Source organism: Phalaenopsis equestris, unplaced genomic scaffold (assembly GCF_001263595.1).
Source record: "Phalaenopsis equestris unplaced genomic scaffold, ASM126359v1 Scaffold207403, whole genome shotgun sequence".
Taxonomy (NCBI): Eukaryota; Viridiplantae; Streptophyta; class Magnoliopsida; order Asparagales; family Orchidaceae; genus Phalaenopsis; species Phalaenopsis equestris.
The window spans coordinates 290,334-317,712 of NW_018226737.1; the positions used below are offsets into that span (position 1 = coordinate 290,334).

A 27,379-nucleotide genomic window follows, 5' to 3' on the forward strand; every position below is an offset into this window, starting at 1 on the left:
TGCACCATAACACAAAAAAAACTCTAAATTGGCTATCCCATTGCTTCCTTAAGCTCCAAAATCAAATTTTTAAATCCAAACCCCGCATTATCACACCCTCTAACCTACCTCAACACCAAACCAAACCCCCATTTGGTAAAGTTCATATTGAAAAGCAAAACTAGATCAAATTGGTGCTTGAAGGTGCATCATGGACTCAAGGCAAACCTCCTCAACCAAGGCAATCAAGACAAACCCTCTTGGGAAAACGTAATGGCTAAAAAATCTCTTTAGGCCCTTAGTTTTGTCTATTTATGAAGAAACTCTTAATTCTAATGCATGGTAACCATAAGGATGTGTTTGTTACGATTAAATAAATATTTTGGCTCAAGAAGATTTGAATTTGGTGCCCTTGATTGTCCAAATCAAGCTAGGGTTCACACATGATTTTTTTATTTTTTGTTTTCGTGGGGATGATTAACTGATGTCATTCATTTCTACTTTTTTGAAATGGATGGAATAGAGTAGATTGAACAGGACCGCGACATTGGATCAGCACACTAGATTTAAGACAACATGATTGGGGATGTGGAAAGCGAAGTGAAGCAGAGCATTCTGCGTGGGAGTTTGGAGCTTTCATAGGATTGCGCGGCATCCACGTGTGCCTACAGTTTAAATAAGAAAATCTAAGATTCCCTTATTTAATTAAGTCCATAAAATTTAAAATCTCTTCGTAAACTAATCTTTCATTTCCAAATATTACTCTCAACCTGTGATATTCACATGAGAAAAACAAGAGCTTCTTGATGATTTACTGAATAATTTTACCCATTTGAAGAGCCATAACAACCAGATTGAGATGCAGTATTGGGTTTGTGAAAGATTTCAATGAAATGCCATGCATTTCTGCAACTTTATGTATTTTGGTTGTTTCTAGTCTGGTTTGGGAATTTGTTGAATGTATTTTAAGAAACATTTATTTCTTAATCAACTCCTACTTACATCATGGAAGTTTCTTCATCCACAAAAAAAATTGGAAGATTTACATGTATACAACTTAATTCATATTTATTTACATATCTAACACTTTAACTTCAATCTGTACATACATGCCACCTTACTTGTAAATGAAAATGAGAATGCTGCTTTATAAAAGATAAAATAGTTGTATTTTTTTTATGTGATATAAAACTTTGGGTGATATAAATGTAAAAGTGAAGTTTAGGTGTTAGATATGTATGATTATGAATTGGTGGTATGTATGTATATGCCCCTAACTATTTAGTTGTTAGAAATATAAATATATAAGTGTTGGGTGGTATATACCATAAGTAAATGGCAGAGACATCATCACTACCTAAACAATAAAGATTGATCTTACTATGAAAAGTTTACTCATTTTCTGTTTAAACATTTTACTTCTTCAATTGCTCTTCTATAGATGTGTATAGCTTAATGGATTTTAAAATGTCACAGCTTAAAAGATTTTAAAATGAGTTTAGGGGGTTTCTTCAACACTCCAACAAAGCCTGTCTTTAGTAGAGTCTTGGAACTAAGTGCTTCAGAGGTTCCAAAAGATCCAAAAGCTTCAGGGCAAGTAACAGCTAAGCAACAGAAACCAGAAAGATTTTGGTATAATGGATGAAGACTTTAAAGCATTTTTTTATTGCTATGAACATTCTCAAGAAAAATGATGGAATAATGTGCAGAAAGATTTTGGGCATGATATATAGTTTTATAATTGTTTGTTAGTCTCATGTGTTGTATTTTTATTATAATCCAAAGTAGAATTACTTCAATACTTGGATTTAAGGAAATAAGGCACAAAATATATTTATTGAATTGTTTCTTTGTATCTGAATTCTGTTAAACAAGTTTGTACTATTATTAGATGTGTGGCAATGAAATATGTATTAGTTTTCTCATTTGGGAGAAATTTTCATCTTTAATGTGATTTTTTTCTTTCTTGGTTTAAATATGAAAGCAGCAGAACAGTAAATTGTCATAAAAAAATAGTAATTTTTTTCAATGTTACAAATAATACAGGATTTCATTCCTCTTTATAGTGAGATAGCAGATGATTGCATTCTAAAATTTCACTTAACAAAAGATTGATATACATACCATTCAAAGATTTACATCTAGTTAGCAAATGTTATATTTATAACATCCAAAGATTTACATGCATACTACCCAGCTTAGCAAATGTTACATGCCACCCAACTCGAAGATTTACTTGCATACCCCAAAGTTAGCAAACGTTGCATACCACCCAACTCAAAATTTACATACATACCGCCCAAATTAGCAAATGTTATATTTATGACATCCAAAGATTTACATATTTTACCACTCAAAGATTTACATACGAACTTACCAACTTAGCTAATCTTACATACCACCCAACTAAAAGATTTACATACATACCACCCAACATACCAAAAGTTATATTAATAACATCCAAAGGTTTACATACATACGACTCAAAAATTTACATATATACCATTCAATTCTATAAAAAAATTTGGTGATGAACCTTCTCAAGCTTAATTTTGGAACAAATATCACGTAACTAAGAAGACACTCAGAAATACAAATGCCAGATCGGTAGCCTCTACTACAATTTCTACGCTTCAACTTCATCTGAATGAAGTAGATAGTCCCGCATGGAATCCGTCATGACTAATCTTGAATGAGTAGGGTTTGGTTTCTTTACGGAAAGTTATATGTTATTTGGGGAGCTTCGTAGCTCCCCATTTGATGACTTCATTGCAGGGTATATATCGAGGAGATTGCTTTTATATATACATATTTGCTGGTTTGTTTTCCTTATGGAAAGTTATATGTTGTTTGGGGAGCTTTGTAGCTTGCTCATGTGATAGCCTCTTTGCAGGATACACATCAAGAAAGTTTCTGTTTATATATATACACTTATTGATTTGCTTGGCCTCCTCACTCATTTGTTTAAATCTTTGTATATCCTTTCAAAAATACTCAAGCATGAACAATTTTTAAGCTTCATTTAGAGTTTGCGTGCAGCACGTATGGAGTTATTCCTTCATATGAATTTATATGATTCAATCTTATTCATGATATTGTGGTTTCAATCCTTGAGAAAGTTGATGTGAAGCATACAATGTTTGTGTATTCATAGATTTTATTAATTGAATTTAAAAGAAGCCTTAAGGACATTTTAGCCGATTGCTAAGATCATAGCTCTTGCACTCAATTTAGTTGTCGATTTCTTTGATAAACTTGAAAAATTGGATGAACCCATCACAATGTTTATGATATTATCTTTGGGGAAGTTTTACATAAACGATACTTAATCACTATGTATACGCATTTCTAACATTTAAGCTTCACACCATTACATTTGTACCACTAATATCCTTCACGCTCCATAAAAATAATACCACTGTTATAATTTTTTAAGGATTTACGCACATATCACTCAAATCTTACACACTTCAATATCTAACACCTAAACTTCAATGCTCGCACAAACTCTACCTTACCCTATGTATAAAATGGAATTATTTCTTTCTGTTGATATGAAAGAATTGGGTTATATGAATATATAAAGTGAATCTTAGGTGTTATTATGTATGCAAAAAATCATGTGAATTAGGTAGTATAGAGTAAAAGATTGAAGTTAGTGCTAGATATGCAAAAATATGGGAATTGGGTGATATGTGTGTAAATTCCTTTAAAATCTTCTTCATCTTTTTTTCTTACAAGAACAATGGTTTATTTTGCTGATTCCTCTTTCATACGTAAAACAAAACATTTCAATTGGTGAGGGAATTCATATACCCTCGAATCACATGTAAATTTTAAGAACATTTACATACATGTCATTCAATTCCTAGTTATTAACATGTCCAATCCTTTAAACCTTGCCTTTTATATCTATAGCACCTAAGTGATGCATTTGAATATGAAAGTTTAGATGTGAGATATGTAAATTCATCAGGATTACATGCTTTGAAGTAAATATTCTAACCTCAATAAAATCAAATTTATGCTTCATCATCCATGACAACCTTGATATGGATTTGAGTTGATTTATGTACACACCACTCAGTTCTTATGCGCTTACATATCTTAAAATTTAAACATCACTTTTCTTATTCTTTTTTTTCTACAAATGTGTCATTTCATTCATGTGTGAAAGGATGCATTTCACTTTTCTTGTAAGATAAAATAGTGGTATTCTCTACGTAATATGAAAGATTTGGGTGACATAAGTTCAAAGAGTAAAGTTTAGGAGTTAGATATGTAAATACATAGGGATTGTGTTATGCGTATAAAAGCTACTTTTTCTTAATTACAAATTCTCCATGAATTATAGTTTTAAGTTTGAAACCACCACATGCTCATACAACGCTCTTTGTATGTTCATTATGAGGTGACTTCTCTTGTTATCTCGGCTTCGCTTCCAAGAGATCCAACAAACTCTCTCGCAATTGGGCCTAACCAAACTACAACCAACGCGACGATAAAATCTGGGCTCGCTTCGATGCCAACAACCTCTCACTATGTAAAAAGATGTCAAATGAACGAAATGGCTAATCCGGATCATCGCAAAGTTATGGTGGACTTTCAATGACAGCAATGGAAAGTGTAGGAGACGAAGAGCTGAGACTTTGACTACATTATCAGGCTACCAAAGTTGCCACGAGCTTTCCAGTTGGTATGAATCAAAACATTAGCATGACATGAAGCTTCATCTCTTTATTTCTGTTGTAAAAGTTGATTTCTTCACTGTTCAACTCTTTTTGAATGTATGGAAAATCTTGTTGTTTGATACTTCATTTTCTTACGGTTCTTAACTGCAGCCTTAGAGTTGTTGGGTATGAGAACTTTTGGAAATTTTGTAGTTTGCTGATTTGGTTCTTGTTACATATGAGTTGGAATCTTTACAGTTTGCTGAAGTTGGTCCTTGTTGCATGATATTCTTGATCCTTATAGTTTGTTGAAGTTGATTCTTGTTGCATGGATTGAGATCGTTGTAGCTTGCTCATTTGATTCTTATTACATGATATACATGAGTAAGGTGACAGATATGTATGAATTGAAGCTTGGATGTAGGATAGGCGAATACATTATGATTGGAAGATCTATATGTATACCACTCATTGCTTAAGTATTTACATGTCTAACACCTAAACTTTAATTTTTGTATTCATACTACCCAAAGCTTTCATTTCACATGATTTTTATGTGTTTGTACACTTATATTTTACATGTTATAAAATTATACATTAAAGAGTGTTTTTAACTTCTAAAACAAAATAATAATAATAATAATAATAATAATAATAATTAAAAAAATATAATAATAAGTAATAATAGTATTTTTGATATGATGATTATAAATTTGAAGTTTGTATAACTAAATATGAAAAGTTTGGATGTTAGACATGCAAACACATAAGAACTGTGTGGTATACATGTAAATATCCCATAATTTTAATGTCATGGCATGTAAATATAAGATTCAAGCTTCCTAGTGCTCCATTTCAAGTAGTTCGATCATTTGATCCCTCATAGATTGATTTGATTGTACGAGAATACACACTTTTTTAATTGGAAGATTTACATACATAGCACATAATTCTTATGTACTTGCTATTTTACACCTAAATTTGTAATATTTACATCTATAGCACTTTGATACTTTTTGTATATGCATAAGGATGTATTTCACTTAAAAATTGATAAAAGTGGTATTTTTTATATGATATTAAAATTTTGGTGCTGAGTGTGTAAATATGGAAGTTTAGGAGTTAAATATGTAAACACATAGGAGTTGATTAGTATGTATGCAAACCTTCTCAATCTTCTTATATACTTACCTTAGTACTAGTTGAGGGAATGTTCATATTTGATTGTAAACATGCAAAGCGAAACAGCGACACGATCAAATGACAGTCAACCTTCAGGCGACGATCGAGACCACAACAACAAAGCGAAGGACGATCTTCAATTAAATCCTTCATAGTTTGAAATAACCTAAACCTTAGGTCTTTGAGGTTGTTCATCCAACACGACGTAAATCTTCATTCTATCTTAGGCCTTTGCATGACTATGTTGTGCAATATAAGCCCTAACTCTTCTAGGATTCTTTCACCTGAGTATGTGTTGAATTCTCATCCAACACTAAGACAACAATCTATTACTCTATCGCAGCAAATTTTCTAGCATGCATCAATTTGGCGTCGTATGTGGGAAACGAATCATCATTTGACACTATCTTCAACTATGAGACGATTCCACACCTCGTTTACCAATGGAGTATATCATTCAACTGGCGAAGGAATCTTCTTTGAATCTTGAAGATCATCCCTGGAGCATTGTTCGATGTAGGGTCGATCTTCACCCAGTATCAAAAAGTTGTTCATGTCAACACCCCAGACACGATTTTTATCGGCCATCTTCTAGTATCTTATTCAGACATAAAGTATTTCACAACTTCTTCTAAGAGGAGGCAACCTTCATTGCAGTCTCAAAAGGTCATTCATGTTAACATCCTAGGCACGAGTGCGGTGAGGAATTCATCCCATATTTCATTCAAATTACAAATCTACGAGAATAGCTCTTGGACTGGGGAGCAATTTTCATCGCAAATAATGCTTCCTCAGAGCCCCTCATTGTACTAGAATTCTTCTTCAACTAGATCAAGTAGCTAATCTCTTCACAGTTCGATACATGTGCTGTTTTACAAGCTTGCATGGAAAACACCACCGTTGGGGGGCAAAAGATTCAAAAGCAACAACTAACGAGTTTTCAAACATTATTCTTAAGTATGACTGCAATCATATTTCCAAGTAAACAAACAATCCATAGTGATTTACACCCTAGTCTTGAGAAACACAGAGTATCTCTGACATCCCATTCTAGGCTTAATCAATCCCAAGGGGACTCGATTTGACCTCTTCCATTGGAGGCTACAGTCGTCCAGCAAAAGCTTCGATATATAGCCTCGAATAAGTCAAAAAATTTTGGTGGATTTCCTTCGACCCCTTCCATAACAGGTTATGGTTGTCAAGCAAAAGCTTCGACCAACAACCTAAGATATGTCAACCATCCTCAGTTGATTTCATACGACTTTGTCCATTACCGGTTAATATAGTTGAGCATCTTTGGTTATACAACTCAGAACTGATCTTACATCTTTAATGGATTCTCCTTTCAACTATGCACCTGGAAGACGAGCCCAAGATGCGAGTCTCAACGGAAAGCTAGTAGTGGACAGGGTCTCCACTCAAAGACCTTAGAAGGCTACTAGTCTCAAAAGACACAGGTATATTAAAGAACTCAGAAAGCTACAAGCCTCAAAAGGCATAGGTACATAAAAATTATAGAAAGCTACGAGCCTTAGAAGGTACTGTGATTTATTTCAAGCTCCTATAAGGCAAAAGCACGAGAGGGCACAACCTCAGAAGGAATGAGCCTCAAAAGATACGAAACTCTTCATGTTATAAAATGTCTGTGATAACTTTAGTTGCAGAATTTTGTACGGTTGAGAAGCCACAACAACCTCAGAAGCAACTTCAAAGATGTACAAAGAAATAAATTATTATTTACACATGTCACATCAAATGATTAAAAAGGCTATAAAGACTAACAAGAGTGGTACAAAGGCTGCAAGAGATACAGTAACATGAAATTTTCCCCCTCAAATCGCGGTGGAAAAAATCTAACATTTCTTCATCTCCAATGTGTGCAGTAGCAACAAACAAGAAAATCACGAGTCACTTGTTGGCGGGGACTGAGATAACTTTCTTCATCACACTGATGTGTTGCTCGTCTGCTATGCAAGACATGGATAATTTTTTGTTGCACCGCAACGTGAAAGATTATCTCGTTGCCCGCCTGGTACGCATGGCGTAGACGACTTTCCTCTTCACCACAAAGAGAAAGAAGATCTCGTTGCTCGCCTAATGTAGGATGGGGACGACTTTCTTCTTGATCTCAACGCAAAAGAAGAACACGTTTTTTTGTCTTCCACGCAGAACGGGGACGACTTTCTTCTTTTAGGAAATCTCAGTTCACCTGTTGGGTAGGGATGGAGACTTCATCTTCTTTCACCTCTCCTTAGCTCAAAAATCCCCTAGTCTCAGTATAAGGAAAACATTTTGTATTCCTTATACTAACCCATCCATTTAAATTCTCATCAAATTCTTGATTTTTCAGGTAGCTCATACATTAAATTTTCGGCTTGTTCACATCCCGCTGTCTCACTTTCCAAACTTCCCCGTCCATCATCTTTATTAGAAAGAAATATTACATTTGGACTCCGGACTTAGAGATACGTCTGGAGTCCAATAAAATCACACCACGTGGAGGTGATAAAAAAAAATCATTTTAGCACAGGGGAATATTCCCCCCCTGTGTTATTTTGTGTTATTCAGGTGTTATTGTGGCGGTATTCATGTGTTATTGTGTTCTAAGAATATTCTTGGCGTTATAATAACACAATAATACATGAATACCACCACAATAACACATGAATAACGCGAAATAATAAGGGAGGAATATTTTCATGTGTTACCAGGCCGGATCACAAGCAAACGAGTTTTTTTTTTCTGTCAACTCCAAGTGGAGGTAATTCATTGGACTCGGGACATATCTCTACGTCTGGAGTTCAGATGTAATAATTTTTCCTTTATTAGGCCAATTGCATCTTTCTTGAAAACAGATATTTTTTTATCATAAAAGAGGATTCAAACATAAGGCATGGAAAAGGTAAAATAAAATGTCTCAGTTGAGCTTCGCTTGGATTTTTAACTTTATATGAATCTATTCATTATTATAAAACTCATAAGAGTTATGATATGGACACCACAAACAAATTTTCATCATCCGGCACAAATCTCGATGTTTTGCACAAATTTTGATGCAATCTTTTGAACAAAAAACATTCGAACTTGAATTAAGAGTCAACCAAATCTCTGATTTCAGTATACTTATTGTCAAACTGACTAATGCGATGAGACGGAAAACTAGTTCAATCTGAGTTAAATCAAACCTAGATTAAGACATTAAACTACTTTTGAAAGATTTCCAGACACATTTGGAAGGTCAAACGAATGTCAAATCTTGCGAGTTTATAATCGGTTCTAGCATCTCGACAAGACGAATCCAACGAGCCCAAGATTGCTCAATTCTGACATCATTAAGGCACCCAAAGGTCCATCAAACGTCGTCTGGTTAAAAGAAGCTCCATACTGTCCGATCAAGATGGTTCATATTTCTGCATTAATTGCATCTATAACACTATAACTAGAGTCCCACCCCTCTCATGAGGGGGAGCTTGAGTCTTAAGGGAGAACTTGAGGCTTTGAAAAGGAACTGAAATTCAGCATTGTTCCTACCATTGTCGATCACCGCCAGCAACTGTCATCGACCACCGCCAATCGCTGCCGACCATCGCCGACCATCATCGATCACCGCCGACCATCGCCAACACACATTGATCGCGTCAGTTACTGTCAACCGCCGACGACAACCACCAACCACCATTGATCACCATCAATTATCGTCAACCACCACCAACCAGATGTCGTTGGTCAACTTTGTAACTTGAAAAATCTAGTAACTATTTTCCTTCTGTGGGACAAGGGGTTTCTGAAATCATCAATCAATAGTGGATTCTTACAACTAGGTCAAACCTCATGGTTTTTTTCCTTTACTGGTTTGTCTACATAAAAACTTCTGGTGTCATTACTGGTTGTTTTCTTTCACGTGAATGTGTTGAATTCTCGTGACGCTAACACGATATTCCATTACTCTACCGCCGCAAATTTTCTAGCACACATCACAGCTATCTTCGTCATTATAAGGATGTTCAAATTGTTCAATATCTCTTGTTTACCTACATTTAGAATATTCTCACACGACACGATCCTAGTTTGAGAATAATGATCTTTCAAGTCCTTCAGATTTTAGTGGACTTATTTTGTTCAAAAAATTACACTATATCCATATATGTATTTTTTCAACTTCTGTGTCTAATTCAAATTTAATCTCATATTTTCAAGCAATATTTTTTTGTCTTCACAATCAACTTTCACCGTTCTAGCATACAAATAGCGTGTAGGACATAAAAAAAAAAATTATGAGTAATTAATCAACAATTCTTCAAATAAAATACTCCAATAAACAAATTTACAAAACAATCATTTATTGAGGCATGCAAATACAATCTGAATTTTTTTAAAGCCTAAAATGATGTCAAGGATAATCAAATTCAAGAGTTTCATAATAAAGATAAACCAATAAATTTTACTAAATATCAGAACTAATCAATGCAGCATCAAATTATATGCAATGCTTTGTTTAAAATTTAACAAAATTCTAAATTATGGTGATCTATGCATATAAATCATCCGGGCAAAAATAGACTTTATAAAGCAAGCTTTTTTTTAAAAAAAATCTAAATTAAATAACCTTCTATAAGAAAATATGAAATTGTTTGATTTAATTCAATACATAAAATGAATCAACATTATTACACATGATTATAAGATGCTCAAAAGTGAGTGACAAAATTTAAGGAAATTTATAATTTAAGATTAATACATTTAAAACTTTTAATTAATAAAAAATTTCAAATTAAATGAGTGAATGAAATTTACCTCAGTTCACTATTATCATTTACTCAAATTGGACTATGCAAATGAGTAAGGCTCGTTTGGGGTGGAGAAAGCAATAGCTCCTCTTAAAGAGTGGAAATATTTACATATGAAATACGCACATAGCTCTGCATGCGTACTCCATTAACCCCGCGATACCCTCATAATAACTTATGAATAACCTCGAAATAGAACATGTGAAGGCTATTGAAAGGTTATTGAGGTTATATTTTATTGAAATTAATATATCAATAACCTCCTAATAACCCCCTAATAACAGCAAAACGGAGGTTATTGAGGGGTTATTACGCACGCAGCTCTGCGTGTGTATTCCATATGAAAATATTTTCCCTTAAAGAGAGGGAGAATATAAGAGAAATTGACGGTGAGAGAGTGACCGGCAAGAGTTAAAGAAGAGATTGTGAAAGAGATCAGAAGATGAAAAGAGGGCAAGAGGGAAAAGAGTGGATGATGGATTGAAAGGCAAGATGGGTAAAACAGACGAGATTGAGAGATAATCAAGAGATGATGCGAGACCTGCCCTTTTATCTAACCTAGGTTTTGAATGAAGCATTAGCATTACATGTAAGAATTTACTATGGCAACCCGTAATTAAGATTTTGATTAAAAAAAAAAGGTAATTAAAATTTTGAAACCCACGCCTCAATGGATTTCGAAACCCTAAGGTTCAAAACTCAACACATCAATTAACTTACGCGTGAATTTTGGAAGATGGAGAAAAATTGTAGAATACTTTTACCAAAGCCTCAGACTAACAATTGTTCCGAGACACAGGTCTCAAAAGATTTTAAAACAAGGAAGATGGATAAAAAAAATTCATGCATCACTTCTAGGAGGAACACATGGAGGATCGCTTCTTGCTTGCTCCTCCTGTTGCAGCCGCCACCGCTATCACAACCACCTGGTTATCCACTACAACAGCCGATTGCTGCTCCCGCTGCCCCCGCTGCAGCTCCTGCACTCACCAGCATTTGTCACCTCCCAAAAGAGCCCTTATGGGTGGTGGGCAGCCCAGGACTTAAATACTGTTTTTCGGCCCTACACCTAGCCGATGTGGGACTATTTGTCCGTGACATTCTCCTCCACCCAATCACGTGACGCCCTCGTCACGGATCGGCTCCACCGAGGGTCCCACTGGACCGGCAGTAGTCTGCTCTGATACCACTTGTCACCTCCCAAAAGAGCCCTTATGGGTGGTGGGCAGCCCAGGACTTAAATACTGCTTTTCGGCCCTACACCTAGCCGATGTGGGACTATTTGTCCGTGACAATCTGCTCCTGCTACCACCAGCGCCACTGCTCATTTTGCTACAGCAGCCACTTTTTGCTTCTGCTGACTCTACATACCGCTCTTGTTGCTGCCACTGTTGCCTTCGGCGCCTATTACAGCTCCATTATCACCAGCTCAACTAGCTGCCGCCGGCATTGCCATAGCCACCTGTTATCACCATTCAACAAATAGTCTTATTCAAGTTGCATAAGAACTAAATATATTCTTCTACAACTCTAAACCTTAATATTTCATTTTTTTTAAAATTTATATGAGCTTTAATTCGTTTGAATTTTCAGATAAATATTTTATTACAAGGTTTTCAGGTTTTCTAAGAAATGATTAGAAGCAAGGAGAAATCAACATTGGATAATAAAAAATATCTGACATGAAGACATGGTGTGCAAGTCAAAATTGTCGGCAACGATATGACATGTTTATTTTAGATGCAACTATTATGAAAAAGGTACTTAAAAGAAGTATTACAAGAATAAAGAATATCATCTCCAGCTATGATAATAATGTTGCACCGCATGCTAAGTGCTAGATGCAGTAAAAGATGAGATCCAATCATAAATTAAAAATTCGACGATGTCTAAGCATCTTGCACAGCATAGTTTTATGATAGAGTTGTTGTCTGTTCTTACTTATAGGAGTAGGCGCAATGCCAAGAACTCCTCATCGTCTTTACAACCAAAGCCTACATGCATAACAGATCCCCGAGTTCAATATATGAGCAAGAGTAATAGAGAGGAACGCAAACATGCTGCATAGATATTGAAAGATTGTTGGAAGATGACAGGAGTTATAGAGAGAGCAGTTATAGCACAGAAGATATATCCAGAGCATGCTAGAGAGGAACACAAACATGTCTGCATAGATATTGAAAGAGTTTTTGTATGAGAATGCAATTTCATTTAATGTGATGACATCCCCTTCTTACTTTAATATAATATGTTTCATTACTGTTAATTCAAGGCATAAATCCTTATTTATATATGATTTGAAGGCATGAATATTGAATGAGAAGTCAAGTTATACACAGAAAATTATAGAAGAGATTAAGAAAATTTGGTGTCAGATTAGCATATAAAGAATAGAAGCTTGATTGACATTATAATAAATAATATAAATGACACAGCCTTTTTAAACTTTGTGGAAGTATCAAATCAGGTGAATGATATAGAATACATTTTTGGACGGCTTGATGAAGTGACAGAAGCAATTAAAGAGCATTTGCAGGTACAGATTGTGCCAGATAACTCCGGTCCTTACAGGGAAATTAAGAATAAGATGATAGAGAAGAGAGCGTTTATATTAGACAACTTGTGCTACACATTTTATATACTTGATATTAAAGAAAATTATGAATTACCCAACATTAAAAAGTAAAGTAGATTAATAAATTTATTTACAATCATTCTTGAGCATTAACTTTGATGAGAAAATTATTTTAAGAACTCTTACGCTCTATTACATGAAGATTTGTGCTTTTTTTACTCCATTAAATATTTTGAAAGTTAGGCAACCATTGAACGAAATATTCACTTCCAATAATTAACTTAGCAATGCATGGGCAAATAAATTAATAGGAAAGAATTCAAAAGAAATATTTTAAATAAAATATTTTTTTCTGGTGTAACATATGCAATAGCAACACTAGGCTAATAGTTCAATTTCTGAGGATGATGGATACAAAAAAAAACCAACTAGAAGTTTAATTTACAATTTAATTGATTGGACAAATGAATTAATAACCCATAACTTAAGAGGTGAAGAGGTCAATTATAGAAAGATTTAGGATATCATTGATAATAAATGAGAGCTTCAACTCCATCTCTATTTGCATGTTGTTGGAAATATCCTCAAACCTTAATTTCAATATGCTGAAAATAAGCCCCACAACACTGAGATTAAATTGAGGCTATATCATTTATATGAATAGATTGAGATTGTTGACTCAACAGAGAGGGCAGCTGCAGATATACAACTTGTTCCTCCTAGAATAACTAAAGTTTCATTGGCCTAACAAAAACAAAAGATAATGTTACAAAATATTATTTAGTTGTTTTTAATATTTAATATGTTTATTAAAAAAAGAATTAAGTAGCTAAATACTAAGTTTTAAATTTGTAATTATTATTTTTTTTTCAAACAAGTTGAATAGTGGATCCAGTTTGGTGATAGTACTCGAGAGCTACAATATTTTGCTATTAAAGTATTAAGACTTACATATTCGTTATCTGGGTTTGAGCACAATTAGAATATATAATCAATTTCATACAAAAAAATATCTAATAAACTTAATGATGATTTTTTTGCTATACATCATGTACAATAAGATATTAAAGGATATAAGTTTGAAGAGAAAGGTTTAAAGGATGACGAAGATCCTTTAATATGTGAAGATATGTCATCAGATTATGGGTGGTTTGTACATGATGACAATGGGATCACACTATATGAGTTACAACAAGAAAAACTGAACATTAAATTTATTTTTATTATGAGGATGAGAATAAGGCTACCACATCCAAAACTAAACAACAATAGAATAAAAGGAAATGTATTTATAAAAATTTAAGAGTTTGGTATTATCTTAAAAGTTAATTAAGAAAATATATTATGCATATCCTTTATTATTTGGAAGGAAAGAGGAAGATGACAGGGTTGAAGAAGAGAAAGTAATGGAAAAATTTAGCCTCAACTGAAGTAAAAACAATGGAGAAAACTATAAAATATGATGATGACTCCAATGAAAACCTGGTTAGTGATGAGAGAAAGGAGAATTTTTTATTATATATTATATTCATATTTAGATGTATAAATATTATGATGCTGGATAATAAAAGTAAAAAAAGTTTATTATGCTAAACTCATCTTATCTCTTACACTCTTAAGATAATATCTTATGTTACTTTTGTTTCATGTTTTATGTTAGTTTGATCGATTAATATTTACATTATTATTTGTGTAAGCTGTTACATAATATTTTATGGCTTACATATTTTTTTTATTTCATATAATTACAATCCGTGATATTTTATTATGTTAGGAAGTAAATATATCTTTCTTTATAATATCTATAAATTATTATGCTAAAATATTATTTTTACCCTACATCCGCCTTAAGGCTTACGCCTCGCCTCATAAATGAAAAATGCCTCAATACACAATTACGCAATTTAAAATCTTAATTTATATCTAGAACAATTTGAAGAAAGAAAGCACTTTAATAGCAAAACTTTGCAAACATTAAGTTCCTTGAACATCTGATAGCCACCATTTGATTAGCATTATAAAACTTTTACCATTATTTAATATAAAATTATTATTATACACAAATTAAAATTAATATTTTAAAATCATATTGCAAAGTATCCAAGTAATCCTTTGTCCCCTAAGTAAAGGAATCCAAAAAAATCATTCACATCATCTAATGCATGCATGTAAGCAAAATTAATATTATACACAAATTAAAATTAATATTTTAAAATCATATTACATAGTACCAAGTATCCTTTGTCCTCTGACTAAAGGAATCACAAAAATCCTTCACATCATCTTATGGATCCAGGTAAGCCATCAGCTACTTGTCATTTTTAATCTTGAGTTACTAAAAAATTGATCGAGATTTCAGAAATAGGAGGCTACATGCAAGAGTCGATAGAGCTACAATTCCCATCTTCTTTCAATGATTTTAAAATTTTGATCATGCTTTATGTTGTTGCTTCTTTGATCCAAACAACTGTCTCATTTTTTTTAACACAACAATGCTTTGCTTTATGTTGTCTGAGGGCCTTCCAGTGAAGGCCACCTACATTGACTGCATACATCATAGACTCTAAAAATATGTTTAAAAGATGGTTTGATCTTTCACAGCTTTTGTTTCCTATGAATAAGTCCAGCACAAAGTCTTCAAAAGTGAGCATTTTCTTCAATCTTATTTACTGTGGATAAAAAAGTGTTTCAAGTTCAAAAAGGTAGCGCAACCCTAGAATTAGCTAGTTTTATTAATGATTTAAATATTACCCCATCATATAATCAAATAATAATAGAAGTCAAGTGATAATAGCCTTTTATAAATAAATTGCTCTTTCCCCAGCCACTTCCTAGCCTCATACATTTATTTTTAAATTTTACTATTTTTTTCAACATAATGTTAAATACATTTGGAGTTTAAAATGTATCCAAGCATCATTTAACATTTTGGTTCTTTAAGCATAGAAGTAATTATTGAATTTGACTCAAAAGTATTTGATTTGACTTATGATGACTCCATAATTGTCCTAGGACTGAAATACCATCATCCATCATATCAAAATCACCTTCTTCATACATAACATCATGTAGCATTTCATTAATTTGCTCTTTCAACTTCATGTTCAAACTATTCTGATTTCACCTTGACATTTTAAGGGTAGCTAATCTGCATTTTAAAGCATTAAACCAAGTGTTATTTACGACAAGTAATTCCTCCCTTCATATCTTTTTCATATGAATTACATTTGACATAGTTGAGATCAATTTTGAATGCATGGCAACATAATTTCACGTAGTACTTTTCTATAAGTTTGATATAAATCCGACATTCTTCTTTTTCTGATAATTAATAAATAGAAATGTGGTACAATGTAGCTTAACAATATCCTCAAATAATAAGATCATAGTTTTGCACATTAATAAAATGTAACAAGATTGAACCAAATTAAATGAAAAATAAAGGGGAAAAAACAAAAAACTGATATAAATTAAGAGAAGGAAATCTTGCGATAAAATTATAGAAAGAAAAGAAAAAAGAGCAAAAAAATTATTACATAAAATGTTAGGCAAAGATAAAAGAAGATTGGGTCACGGATTCTATCGAAGAAGACGAAAGACATGTTTGAGAGGATTCTAATGACTCAGACAAGGATTATGTTTGACTCAATAACAAATCAAAAATGAATAGAAGCTCTTATCATCAGTTCAAGAGAGGATCATATTCAAAAGGGAAGAACTTTGTGTTATTTTTTAGAACAAATGCTTGTGTTCAATGAGAACATCAGAGTTCATTCTCTGAAGATGAAGATAACAATTTCCTTCTTGCGCATTTGAATTTCTTAGCAACTCCATCATAGTTCCATAGTCCATCGTTCCGTAGTTGCACTTACAATTCTCCTATTTATGCTCACCTGGTAGCTCGAGACTCGCTATAGTAGGAGAATCCTAAACTCACCCCCCTCACAATGAGTGTCTATAACGTGCATGAGAGATCATTTCAAAGTGATAAGATTACAAATGTGTGACACAAACTTAAACCCTAGTTAAAGGGAAAATAATAATAATACTATAAATTATTAAATATAACAGCTTTTTAAAAAAACTAAATTGGAGAAATTAAATAGCGTGTTATAACAGCAGTACATTATAAACCACCATGCATAAAAAACACGTATAGTGCACATTATTTTGACTACACATGCTTTAATACACTAATAGCGTCGGGTGTGCCCTATTACAGGATGGACTATAACACATGTTATTTGATGAAGCACGTGCTATTTTACATTATTAACATATATACGTCTGTTCTTCAATATTCCTCATCAATCATTGCCCTATGTCAACCAACTACTAATGTCTACCATCCATTAGCCATCGATATCCAACACCCATCTTTCAGATCATCTAATGTCCAACTAAGCATACCACTGACCATTGGCTTAGTGATAATTTGATACCTCATGAACCAATTATCATTGTGGGAGATACCTTTCACAATTCGTGTACAATATAATGTATAGTGCACATCATTTTGACTACACATGCCTTGATATACTAATAGCGTGGGGCGTGCCCTGTTACAGTATGGGTTAACACAAGTTATTTAACAAAACACGTGCTATTTTACATTATTAACATATATGCCCCTAAATTTCAATATTCCTCATCAATCAATGCCCTAAGTCAACTAACTACTAATGTCCAACATCCATTAGCCCTAGATGTTCAACACCCATCTTTTCGATCATCTAATTTCCAACTAAGCATACAACTGACCATTGCCTTAATGATAATTTGTTACCTCATGAAACCAACTACTACTGTGGGAGATATCTTTCACAATTCATGTACACTATAATGTATTAACACATTTTCAAATGTTCCATAAAAATATTTCATGTGGTGTAAGCCTCGTGATTTTTCCCATTCTCGAATTCTCCACAAAAACTTCTTGCCTAAAGTTATAATAAACTTACCTATATGTGGGCTAGAATTTTGTTCAATGTAGAGACCCCAAAATCTCTCTCTAACACTACAAATATTTCACAACACAATAAGTGGTATAAGCCATAGATCATTTACATTTCTGTATCCCATACAGATAAAATATTGGCATAACTTATAGATCTCGTTACTATCAATAAAAGCAAAAAAAATTGAGTCAGGATGCAACTCTACTAATGCATAATTCAGCCAAAATATCACAAATACTGTTGAACAAATTGATTTTGCATTATTGATGCAAACACAAATATTTATAGTTTATAAATATTGGAGTGCAAAATGATCATAAACAAACCTAGTTTGACCTTGTTATATCTCCTTAACAAGGCACTTAACATGCTGCAAAATCTCCAGATCCAAGTTATCATTCTTTTGATCACCAGCTGGGATTTGAAATCTACAAACTGATGATATGAAAGCTATTTGAAAAATCAAAAAGTAAATAGAGAACTGTTTCTATCAAATATGTTTGTGAAGATATACTCACATGTTAGTCACAAAATAATGTCATTCCATTGAAAACATCTGTTGCATTAACATTGTTACACTTTCTTGGGCATTCTCTATGCCATTTTTCTCAAACCCGATAATTAGAGCACAGTGTGTAGTATCATTAGGAAAAATACCACTAGCCCTCATCATGACTAGTATTTGGCAAGCTTTACTGATGTCACCAACACTACAAAATCCACGTACGAGGGTATTGTACAAGATTAAGTCAGGCACCAAACCAGCATCCAACATCTTCTGAAATAGAACATCAGCATCCTGCATACGATGCATTTTACAGAACCCATTCAACAAAGCACTGCAAGTGACAACATCAGGTGCCATCCCTCTTTTGCTCATACTACACCATATAAGATAAGCTTCTCCTAACCTTCCTTCTTTAGAATAGCCATGAATAATATTTGTACAAGTAAACTTATCTGATGAATACATCTTATCAGGAGAATACCCTCTTCTGATAAGTTCATTGAAGATTGTTTTAATAGCAAATCCTCTCTTTATAAGTCCATGCATAATCATATTGTATGTCACAGAATCTGGAAAAATCCCAGCCTTCCTCATCAAATCCACTAGTTCATATGCTTTGTGCATATGTCCCTTCTTGCTATACACATTGATCAAAGTATTATAAGTAGTTACATCAGCCTTAAACCCATCTCTTTCCAGTGCATTAAAGACATTCTCCGCCCCTTGAATATCATCATTCTTGCAATGACCGTCAACCAAAACTGCATAAGTAACAATAGTTGGTTCAATACCTCTTTTAATCATTTGTCCATAAGTTTTCATAGCATGATTTATCTGGCGTAGTCTACAATAGCCATTTATCACAGTAGTATAATTGATAGAATCAGGAGCTACATCTAAATCAATCATTGTGTTCAATAGTGCATGAGCATTTTCAACATCACCATTTTGACACCATGTGTAAATAAAACTATTATACACGAAAGAGTCAGGAAGACAAGCAGAAATATTTAACAGAAAAAATGCAGCTTCCAACCTACCAATCTTACAATAACCGTGAACAAGAGAAGCAACTAAAGTAGAATCTAATAATAAACCCATTTGAGCCATCTTAAACAGCAATGAAGTTGCCTCTTTCAAAAAGCCTCTTTTACAAAATGCATCTATCACAATTGTGTATGTAACACTATCAGCCATACCACCAAAAGTTGGAATGTCGTAGAGTAACTTGCAAGCAGACTCCAAGCAACCAGAAGCACAAAATTCCCGAATAAATAAGCTTAGAGTTAATCCAATCAATGGACCTCCTAAGCTTTGCATTTGCACAAATAAATCCCTAGCAGATTCAAATTTATCCGTAAACTGTGACTTTACCAAGAAACCAACAGCAATATAGACACCATTGCTTGGATAGAAACCAAACATCTCCATCCTTACTATTAATTTAAGAGCTATATCCAACATGCCCTGCTCTGCAAAACAAATAACAAGCATACTATATGCAGTTTCCAACTCGACTGCATTTTTCCTCGTCTGCCACAATGCAAGGAAGATAAAATTAAGGCCATCTTCAAATTTTTCAGTACTTCTAACAATACCGCGGAGAAGTTTCATGGCAACATGGTTCATATTACCTGAGACAGCTATGTGGACCATCAGGCAGTAGGTATGCAGCTTTTGCTTTAATTTGTAAACGGACCTATGCAAAATCCTGAACAAGTAATACACGAGGGCAGCATCCAAGCTCTCATCGTACAAATCATTTAGCATGCGGGTAAAATACCAAGAATCCAGGTCGATGACTAAGGAAGAATGGAAGTTTAGATCCCATCCTTGGTTTGAAAGAGCTGACGTAATTCTTTTCATGGAATTATCTTTGTGACCCCATTTTCTAAAGGAATGCTTCTTATCGAAGGGATTTCCAGTATTAATTTTAAGTGCTGGATAGCTAACACGGCTGATGATGGGAATGAAAGCGGTTTCGGAGGGAGATCCTGAGAAATTGTGATCAATCTCGGACTCTTCGGAGTTCCACAAGTCGGAATCCAAGAGAAAATGGCATGCAAACCCAAGATGACGATGTAGAAAACGTGGCGTGAGGGAAGGTAAAGGAATGAGCGAAGAAGACAGACAAAAGTGGAGAACGGGAGACAGATTAAAAGGGTAGTGGATGGGACTACACAGGGAGTTAACCATTTCCTTAGGGGGGAAACTAAGGCTAAATTCTAAAGCTTCGGAGTTAAGTTCCAAGGATACTGGGAAAATAGAGGCAAGGAATGGCGAGAAGAAAAAGGGAGGGCGAGGGAAAAATGGTGGAGCTTCACAAGTAGTTTCATCAAGATGCTGCTTGGAGACCCCTCTAACTGTAGAGTGAGGAGGAAAACAAAGGGAAAACTTAAAGTATGGGAGCAAAGGAGGAAGAAAGCTGCTACTTCATCGTCTACAGTTCTCCCAATCCAATTACCTCTCCTCCTTTTCCTCATCTCCAATGTTACTCTGCTTCAAGGAAGACGAACTATAGCAGGATGCCTCTGCAGTATGCTTACGGATAGCATCACAGATCAACAGCGAAGCAACTGGCCGACGGAGGACGGGTCGGCGGCTTAAAACACAGGCGAAGTGAGAATGTAGGGATGGATTCAGGGACCGTTTGGTTGGGCTTAAACCTAGCTCCACTCAGGTTTTTGAAGATAATAGCAGCGGTGCACCGGGCAACAAAGGACATGAGAAAATGATTTTAAACATTTTATATTTTTAATGAAAGACTTCATTGCAAATAAAACTAAAATATAAATTTTAATGAATTTTTTTTATAATTAATTTCTAAAAGTTTAATGATACAACTTAGACTGAAAATAGAAATTTAGTTGAATCAAAGCATATAAAACAACAAAGAACAACTGTGCAGACTCAACAAAGAGAATAAATAGCTAAAACAAATACTATGAAAAAATATCAAAACTGATAAACTAGAACTGAAAAACTTATTCTAGTTGAGACGGTTCTACTGGCGGCTAAATAGAACCTGTAATGTTAAAATATTAAGAATGAGTATGAAAAACTCAGTAAATAACAATTCTATATTAAAGCATAAACGAAAAATAAAATTGGGCATACAACATAAACAACAAGTAAGAAAAAAGCACTACATGCATATGTAACCCTGTAAAACCAATAAAAGGGTAGAAATCATTTATGCATTCTGTATGAAAACATGCAAACATTTTTTATTAAGTTTTTTATTAATATGTTTTCATTTATATTGATATAATTGGTTTTAACAGACACTCTGAAACTAGAAAGGTCAAATACTAACCAAAAGACCAAGAGATTTCATGTAGAGTCGCCACTTTGTGGGCCCGTTGACCCGGTTAGCCCAAAACCAAAAGGGTTCTACCGACTTACACGCCATCACACACAAGCACATCAAATTATTTCTATAGGTAAAATATGTTAAAGTTATAATATTTCATGTTGGCTTGTGATATGCAAAATCATACAGGTATAGAAAAAGAAAACATCAAACTGCATGATTAAATTAAATATTCAGCAATAAATTAAGGTGGTAGAAAATTTCATTATTAACAATAAAGTGGTCTATAATAAGTCATACATCATAATTGAAGTAGCAATGATTTGACTGACAAAACATAAACACTAGATGTGATATTCTACTACTAATAAAGAATAACTACTCTAACTAGGAATGGCACATTCATCCTCCAATAAACATAAGTTACTTATCTTGTGGCGATAACGTGACAATTCTATAAGTTTGACGGTTCGACTGGTATCCTACACCAATTAGAAAAAAAAACAAATAATTAATTTTACAATTAAATTTATTTTAGGTATAACATAATCAATGTGCATTATTACTACTATTATAGCTGTTAATTTATTATTGCTATTATATATTTTTAAAGGGAGAAATTGTGAGCCTATTTAATTTTAATAAAAAAAAAGTGCTTTAAACTCTACAATTTCAAATCCTGTTTCTCCTCTATTTTGCCTTAAATCTCGGGTTAATGATTGGGAGATGGATTCATGGGATTAGAGAAACTGCGGTGCGTGAGCAATTTAGAGGAAGGGAAGAAAGGTAAGGGTTACCTTCCTCAGTGGTTGTAGATAGGAGCGAACAGAAGGAGAAGGAACATGGGAGCTTCAGGTCCTTATATGTTGTAATTCTACTATTGCCTTCCTGTTTAGCTCCAAAGTGAATGTATTGCACAAATTCAATCAAAGGAGAAGGTTTTGAGCAAAATCGAGAGAGATAAAAGAGGGAGATTAGAAGAAGGAAGAGAGAGAGAGAGATAGAGAGAGAGGGGGGGATGAGATCAATTGGAGCCTTACCTCTGCTTTTATAGAGAGAGAGAGGGGGGGATGAGATCAATTGGAGCCTTACCTCTGCTTTTATAGAACACTGATGCTCATCAAAACGAGAATGCAACAAGAAGAAGGGGCAAAGAGAAAAGGAAAGTTACGACTCGGGAAATCCACAACCATAAAGGAATGATTGCAAGTAGAGGAAAAAGGCAAGGAATAAAAAATTTCAAAGAGGAAAAGAAAGGTAAGACAAAAATTTGGTTCTTACAATTCTGATATGGGTGGGAACAAGAACCGGATTTACAATAAACCAGCGTTGAACTGCTCAAAACTCCTGTCCAACTGGAAAACCATTCCCAATTTTAGGGAACCAGTAGGTTCCCATGTCACCGACATGATATTGTTCCGATTATTCACCGTGGGAGAAAGTTTTTTGTGCTGTCTCACGGAGAGGGGGAAAATAACAGTACATTCGAGAAGCCAATTGAATGAAAGCAATCCACACAAGGGCTCTGCATGAGTTTTTAATGTAGTTTTCTCATTTTCGTACGATACACATATATGTTAATTTAAGAATCTCAAGATTTCATAATTATATTATTATAAATATTGTTATTATCTAATTTAATAATAAGAAATCTATGTGTATAATTTTTAGATAATATCCTATGAATACACATTTAAGAAGTTTAGATTCTAATTTTCGTTTTTTACATTCTTGAATTAATGGACATTTTAGTTAAACAAACTTAAAACTGTAAAATACATTTAATTAAGTTTTCTATTTTTTAAAAATTCATAAGATGTTTTATTAGAATCCTTGTAAATTATTTGATTTGAGATAAAATAAGTTGTTAATAAAGCTTTTTGCCATAGTTTATTTGTTAAAATTAAGGATACTAACATTATATTTACCATATCAATTAGCATTCAATTTTTTCATTAAGCTATTCCATTAATTTGTGGTGAATGCAGAGGCATAATTTGATGTATAATACTATTTTCTTTAAAAAATTTATTAAAAAAAAGTGAGAATACTCTCAACTTTTATCTGATCTTAAAATATTAATTTTCTAATTTAATTTATTTTTTACTTCTAATTAATACTTTTAAACATATCAAAAACTTCATCTCTAGTTTTAATTAAATAAAAATAAAATTTCTTAAAATTCATCAATAAAATAATTAAATAACTTTAACATCAATGATATGTAATAAGAATTATTTATGTTATTTTTTCTTAAATAATATCTTGGTTTTGAAAACCTGACTGGACTGGCTAGTCGGACTAGTCTAACCTGGAATCCGACATGGTTATGATAGGGTGGGAGCAAGAACTGGATTTGCAACAAACCAGTGTTGAGCTGCCCCAACCCCGGTCCAACTGGAAGACTGTTCCAATTTTAGAGAACTGGCATGTTCCCATGTTGCTGACACGATATTGTTCTGGTTCTTCGCTGTGAGAGAAAGCTTTTCATGCTTTCTCACAGAGCGAAGAAAAATAAAGGTGCATTCGAGAAGTCAATTGGATGAAAGCAATCCGTATAAGGGCTCTACATGGAGATTTCTTATTAGCAACTACTTGTTGAGGAATGACATTAGAGATGGAAGTGTCACGTGGTAGATTCATGGGTGGAAGGAAGAGGAGCCAACATATCTTGGGATCTCATCGCAGCGTGGCAAATGTGTACATGAGATCAAAATTCAAAGAAAAAATCAATGAGATTTTTAAAATTAGACCACAACTTCATTCCTGTCTTGTAAAATTTTTCAAGCCTAAAATTAAAAATCAAACCTATACAAGCAACATATCGGATTTCTTCAAGTCATGGATTTGAAAAGCTATGGAGAAACCTTTTGTAGATTTAGTGGACATGATTAGATGCATGCTAATGCAGAAAAGAGCTAAAAGAAATCTTAAATCAAGCAAATGAATAACTGAATTAGTATTTGCAAATGATGAGTATATAAGAGGGTTAACTACAAGAAAGATAAGGTTTATCATTAGACCTTCAACAACATACAAGGCCAAAGTCGATGGACATTAAGAAATATAAAGGTGATATCTAATAGAAAAAGTGCAGTTGTGGATATTGACAAATGAGTGGACTCTCATATATTGCATATTTTATTGGCAACAAAGATGCAGTATCATGGCATACGTATGTGGATGAACATTTTCATATGATCAGATATTTCTCCTTTTTTTTTCAAACTCAAGTCATATGTCATATACTGGTTGATTATTGATATTATCAATATAAATTTAGATATAGGATGGCTTATGATAGTGTGATTTCCACTGCCCTGAGAAAGAGTGAATAAATTGCATCGATCGACGATTTTTATATGCATGTATCTAATATAACAAGATCTAAAAGAAAGGCAAAGGAAGTGGAAAAAAATGTTTTATGGAGAGTCCAAGCAAAAAGAGTATAATGACTAACAAACGTGGTCGTTGTAAATCTTTGGGGCATCACAAAACCACTTGCAAAAATCTAATTAGTTAATCAAGTCAGAACTTTACTAATGTTGATGCTACCTTATATGTCTCAGAATTTACATATGTTGATAGGGGCTTAAAGACAACGCTTCTAGTACACTGAGAGAAATTATACTGGTGAGGATTACGTGATGATGAGGAGCGTACATAAATTTTTATTTTAAAATTATTTTTTGAACACTTTACATAACACATCTGCATGGATCATTTCTTTTTTGTTTAAATTAGATGAAATGCATTATATGTAAAGGGATACACATATGAAATATGCATTTCAAATTTCAATATTGTTAAGTGAGATTTGCAATTTTTTTGAAAATGTAATTTTAGAGTCCTTTATAAGTAGTACATTTATATTTAAAGTGGAATAGGTGTGGTAGCAAAAGCAATGCTCATTCAGTTGTAATGTTGAGTTTGCCTCCGGTGTGAGTGGTTGTTTCTATTTACAAGCATTTCAATTTTAAAGCAATCGATTTGCTTGCTGCTCTTGTTATGGCTCTCTAAGTTTTCCTCTTCTTCTGCTTCGTGATGAAATTCCGGTTGGAGAATAGGAAGCAGTGATGATAATGGCTAATAATTAACCTTCTACCTGTTGGAATGGAAAAGCTTTTAGGAAATGACAAAGACTAAAAACACAACTTATGGAAGAAGCTTCACACAAATTTATCACCTTTACTTGGCTTGATACAAACTCAAAGACTTCACCCCTATTTATACTAGTGGCACCTCCTAAATTAATGGCTAAGATTGTGCCACCACAATTACAATCCAATGGTTACAAATAATTCCACACCTACCACACAATAATTCAACACCTACCACACCTACCACACCTACTACACAATAATTTCATACCTACCACATTTTCTAGAATAAACTTCTAGAAATTAAGATTTATTTAAACAAATAAAACCAAGTTTATATTTCAACACCCCCTCTTAAACTTGATTTTGTGACTCCAAACAAACTTCTCATTTTAATAAAGTCTTCACTCTTCAGTGGCTTGGTAAAAATATCTGCAACTTGGTCTTGAGACTTCACGTACTGCACTTGTATCTCCCTTCTTTCGATGCATTCTCTGATGTAGTGATAACGCATATCAATGTGCTTGCTTCTATCGTGGAAAACGAGATTTTTTGCTAGCGCGATTGCAGACTTGTTATCAATACAAATCTTAATCGTCTCTTCTTGTGGTAAACTTAACTCCTTTAATAGATTTCGAAGCCAAATTGCATGACAAACACATGAGGTTGCAGCCACGTACTCTGCTTCGCAAGTAGAAAGAGTGACAATTGGTTGTTTCTTTGACATCCAAGTGAAAGCAGTGTCTCCTATGAAGAACACGAACCCTGTAGTGCTCTTTCTATCATCCATATCTCCAGCCCAATCACATCACTGTCGCTATATCCTACAAGCTTGAAATTATTGGATGATGAGTAAAATAAGCCAAAATCAATTGTACCTTTGATATAGCGCATAATTCTTTTAGCAGTCTTCAGGTGGGTAACAGTCGGAGTCTCCATGTAGCGACTGACAAGTCCAACATCATAAAGAATATCAGGTCTTGTGCATGTTAAGTAGCGCAAACTTCCAACCAAACTCTTGAAAAACGTTGGAGCAATTCTTTTTCCCTCATCAAACTGTGATAGCTTGACTCCACATTCTATAGGGGTTTTTATAGGTTGACTATTCTCCATCTTGAATTTTCTTCAATATCTCCCTTGCATAACCTTCTTGAGAGATGAAGATCCCATCTTCCGTTTGCTTGACTTCAATGCCAAGGTAGCATGTCATAAGCCCAATATCTGTCATTTCGAACTCCTTTGTCATCGCTTCTTTGAACTTTTCAAACATGCTTGGATTGTTTCCTGTGAAGATCAAGTCATCGACA

The 27,379-nt window shown here is 33.7% G+C and overlaps 2 protein-coding genes across 6 annotated transcripts in view; one reads left to right on the forward strand and one right to left on the reverse strand.

The window, feature by feature from the left end:
* The first annotated feature begins 11,345 nt into the window (after positions 1 to 11,345).
* LOC110036491 lies at positions 11,346 to 12,104 on the forward strand. Its single transcript, XM_020740944.1, has 2 exons — positions 11,346 to 11,614; positions 11,915 to 12,104. Exons 1-2 carry the CDS (start codon positions 11,355 to 11,357, stop codon positions 12,102 to 12,104), a joined length of 450 nt encoding a protein of 149 aa, XP_020596603.1. The 5' UTR covers positions 11,346 to 11,354.
* The window catches only part of LOC110036493 (pentatricopeptide repeat-containing protein At2g19280-like), a 22,930-nt gene continuing 7,557 nt past the window's right edge, over positions 12,007 to 27,379 (reverse strand). Inside the window, exons 1-4 of one of the 5 annotated variants that reach the window (XM_020740950.1) lie at positions 20,294 to 21,341; positions 18,670 to 19,420; positions 18,478 to 18,579; positions 12,007 to 12,080 (exon numbers count right to left, since the gene is read on the reverse strand). In XM_020740950.1, coding sequence (XP_020596609.1) covers positions 18,690 to 19,420; positions 20,294 to 20,855 — 1,293 coding nt within the window. In that variant the 5' untranslated portion in view covers positions 20,856 to 21,341 and the 3' untranslated portion in view covers positions 12,007 to 12,080; positions 18,478 to 18,579; positions 18,670 to 18,689. Of the gene's footprint in view, positions 12,081 to 18,477; positions 18,587 to 18,669; positions 19,421 to 20,033; positions 21,342 to 27,379 lie in introns of those variants that run through there. The other 4 variants (XM_020740949.1, XM_020740953.1, XM_020740951.1 and 1 more) reach the window with 4 other exon arrangements.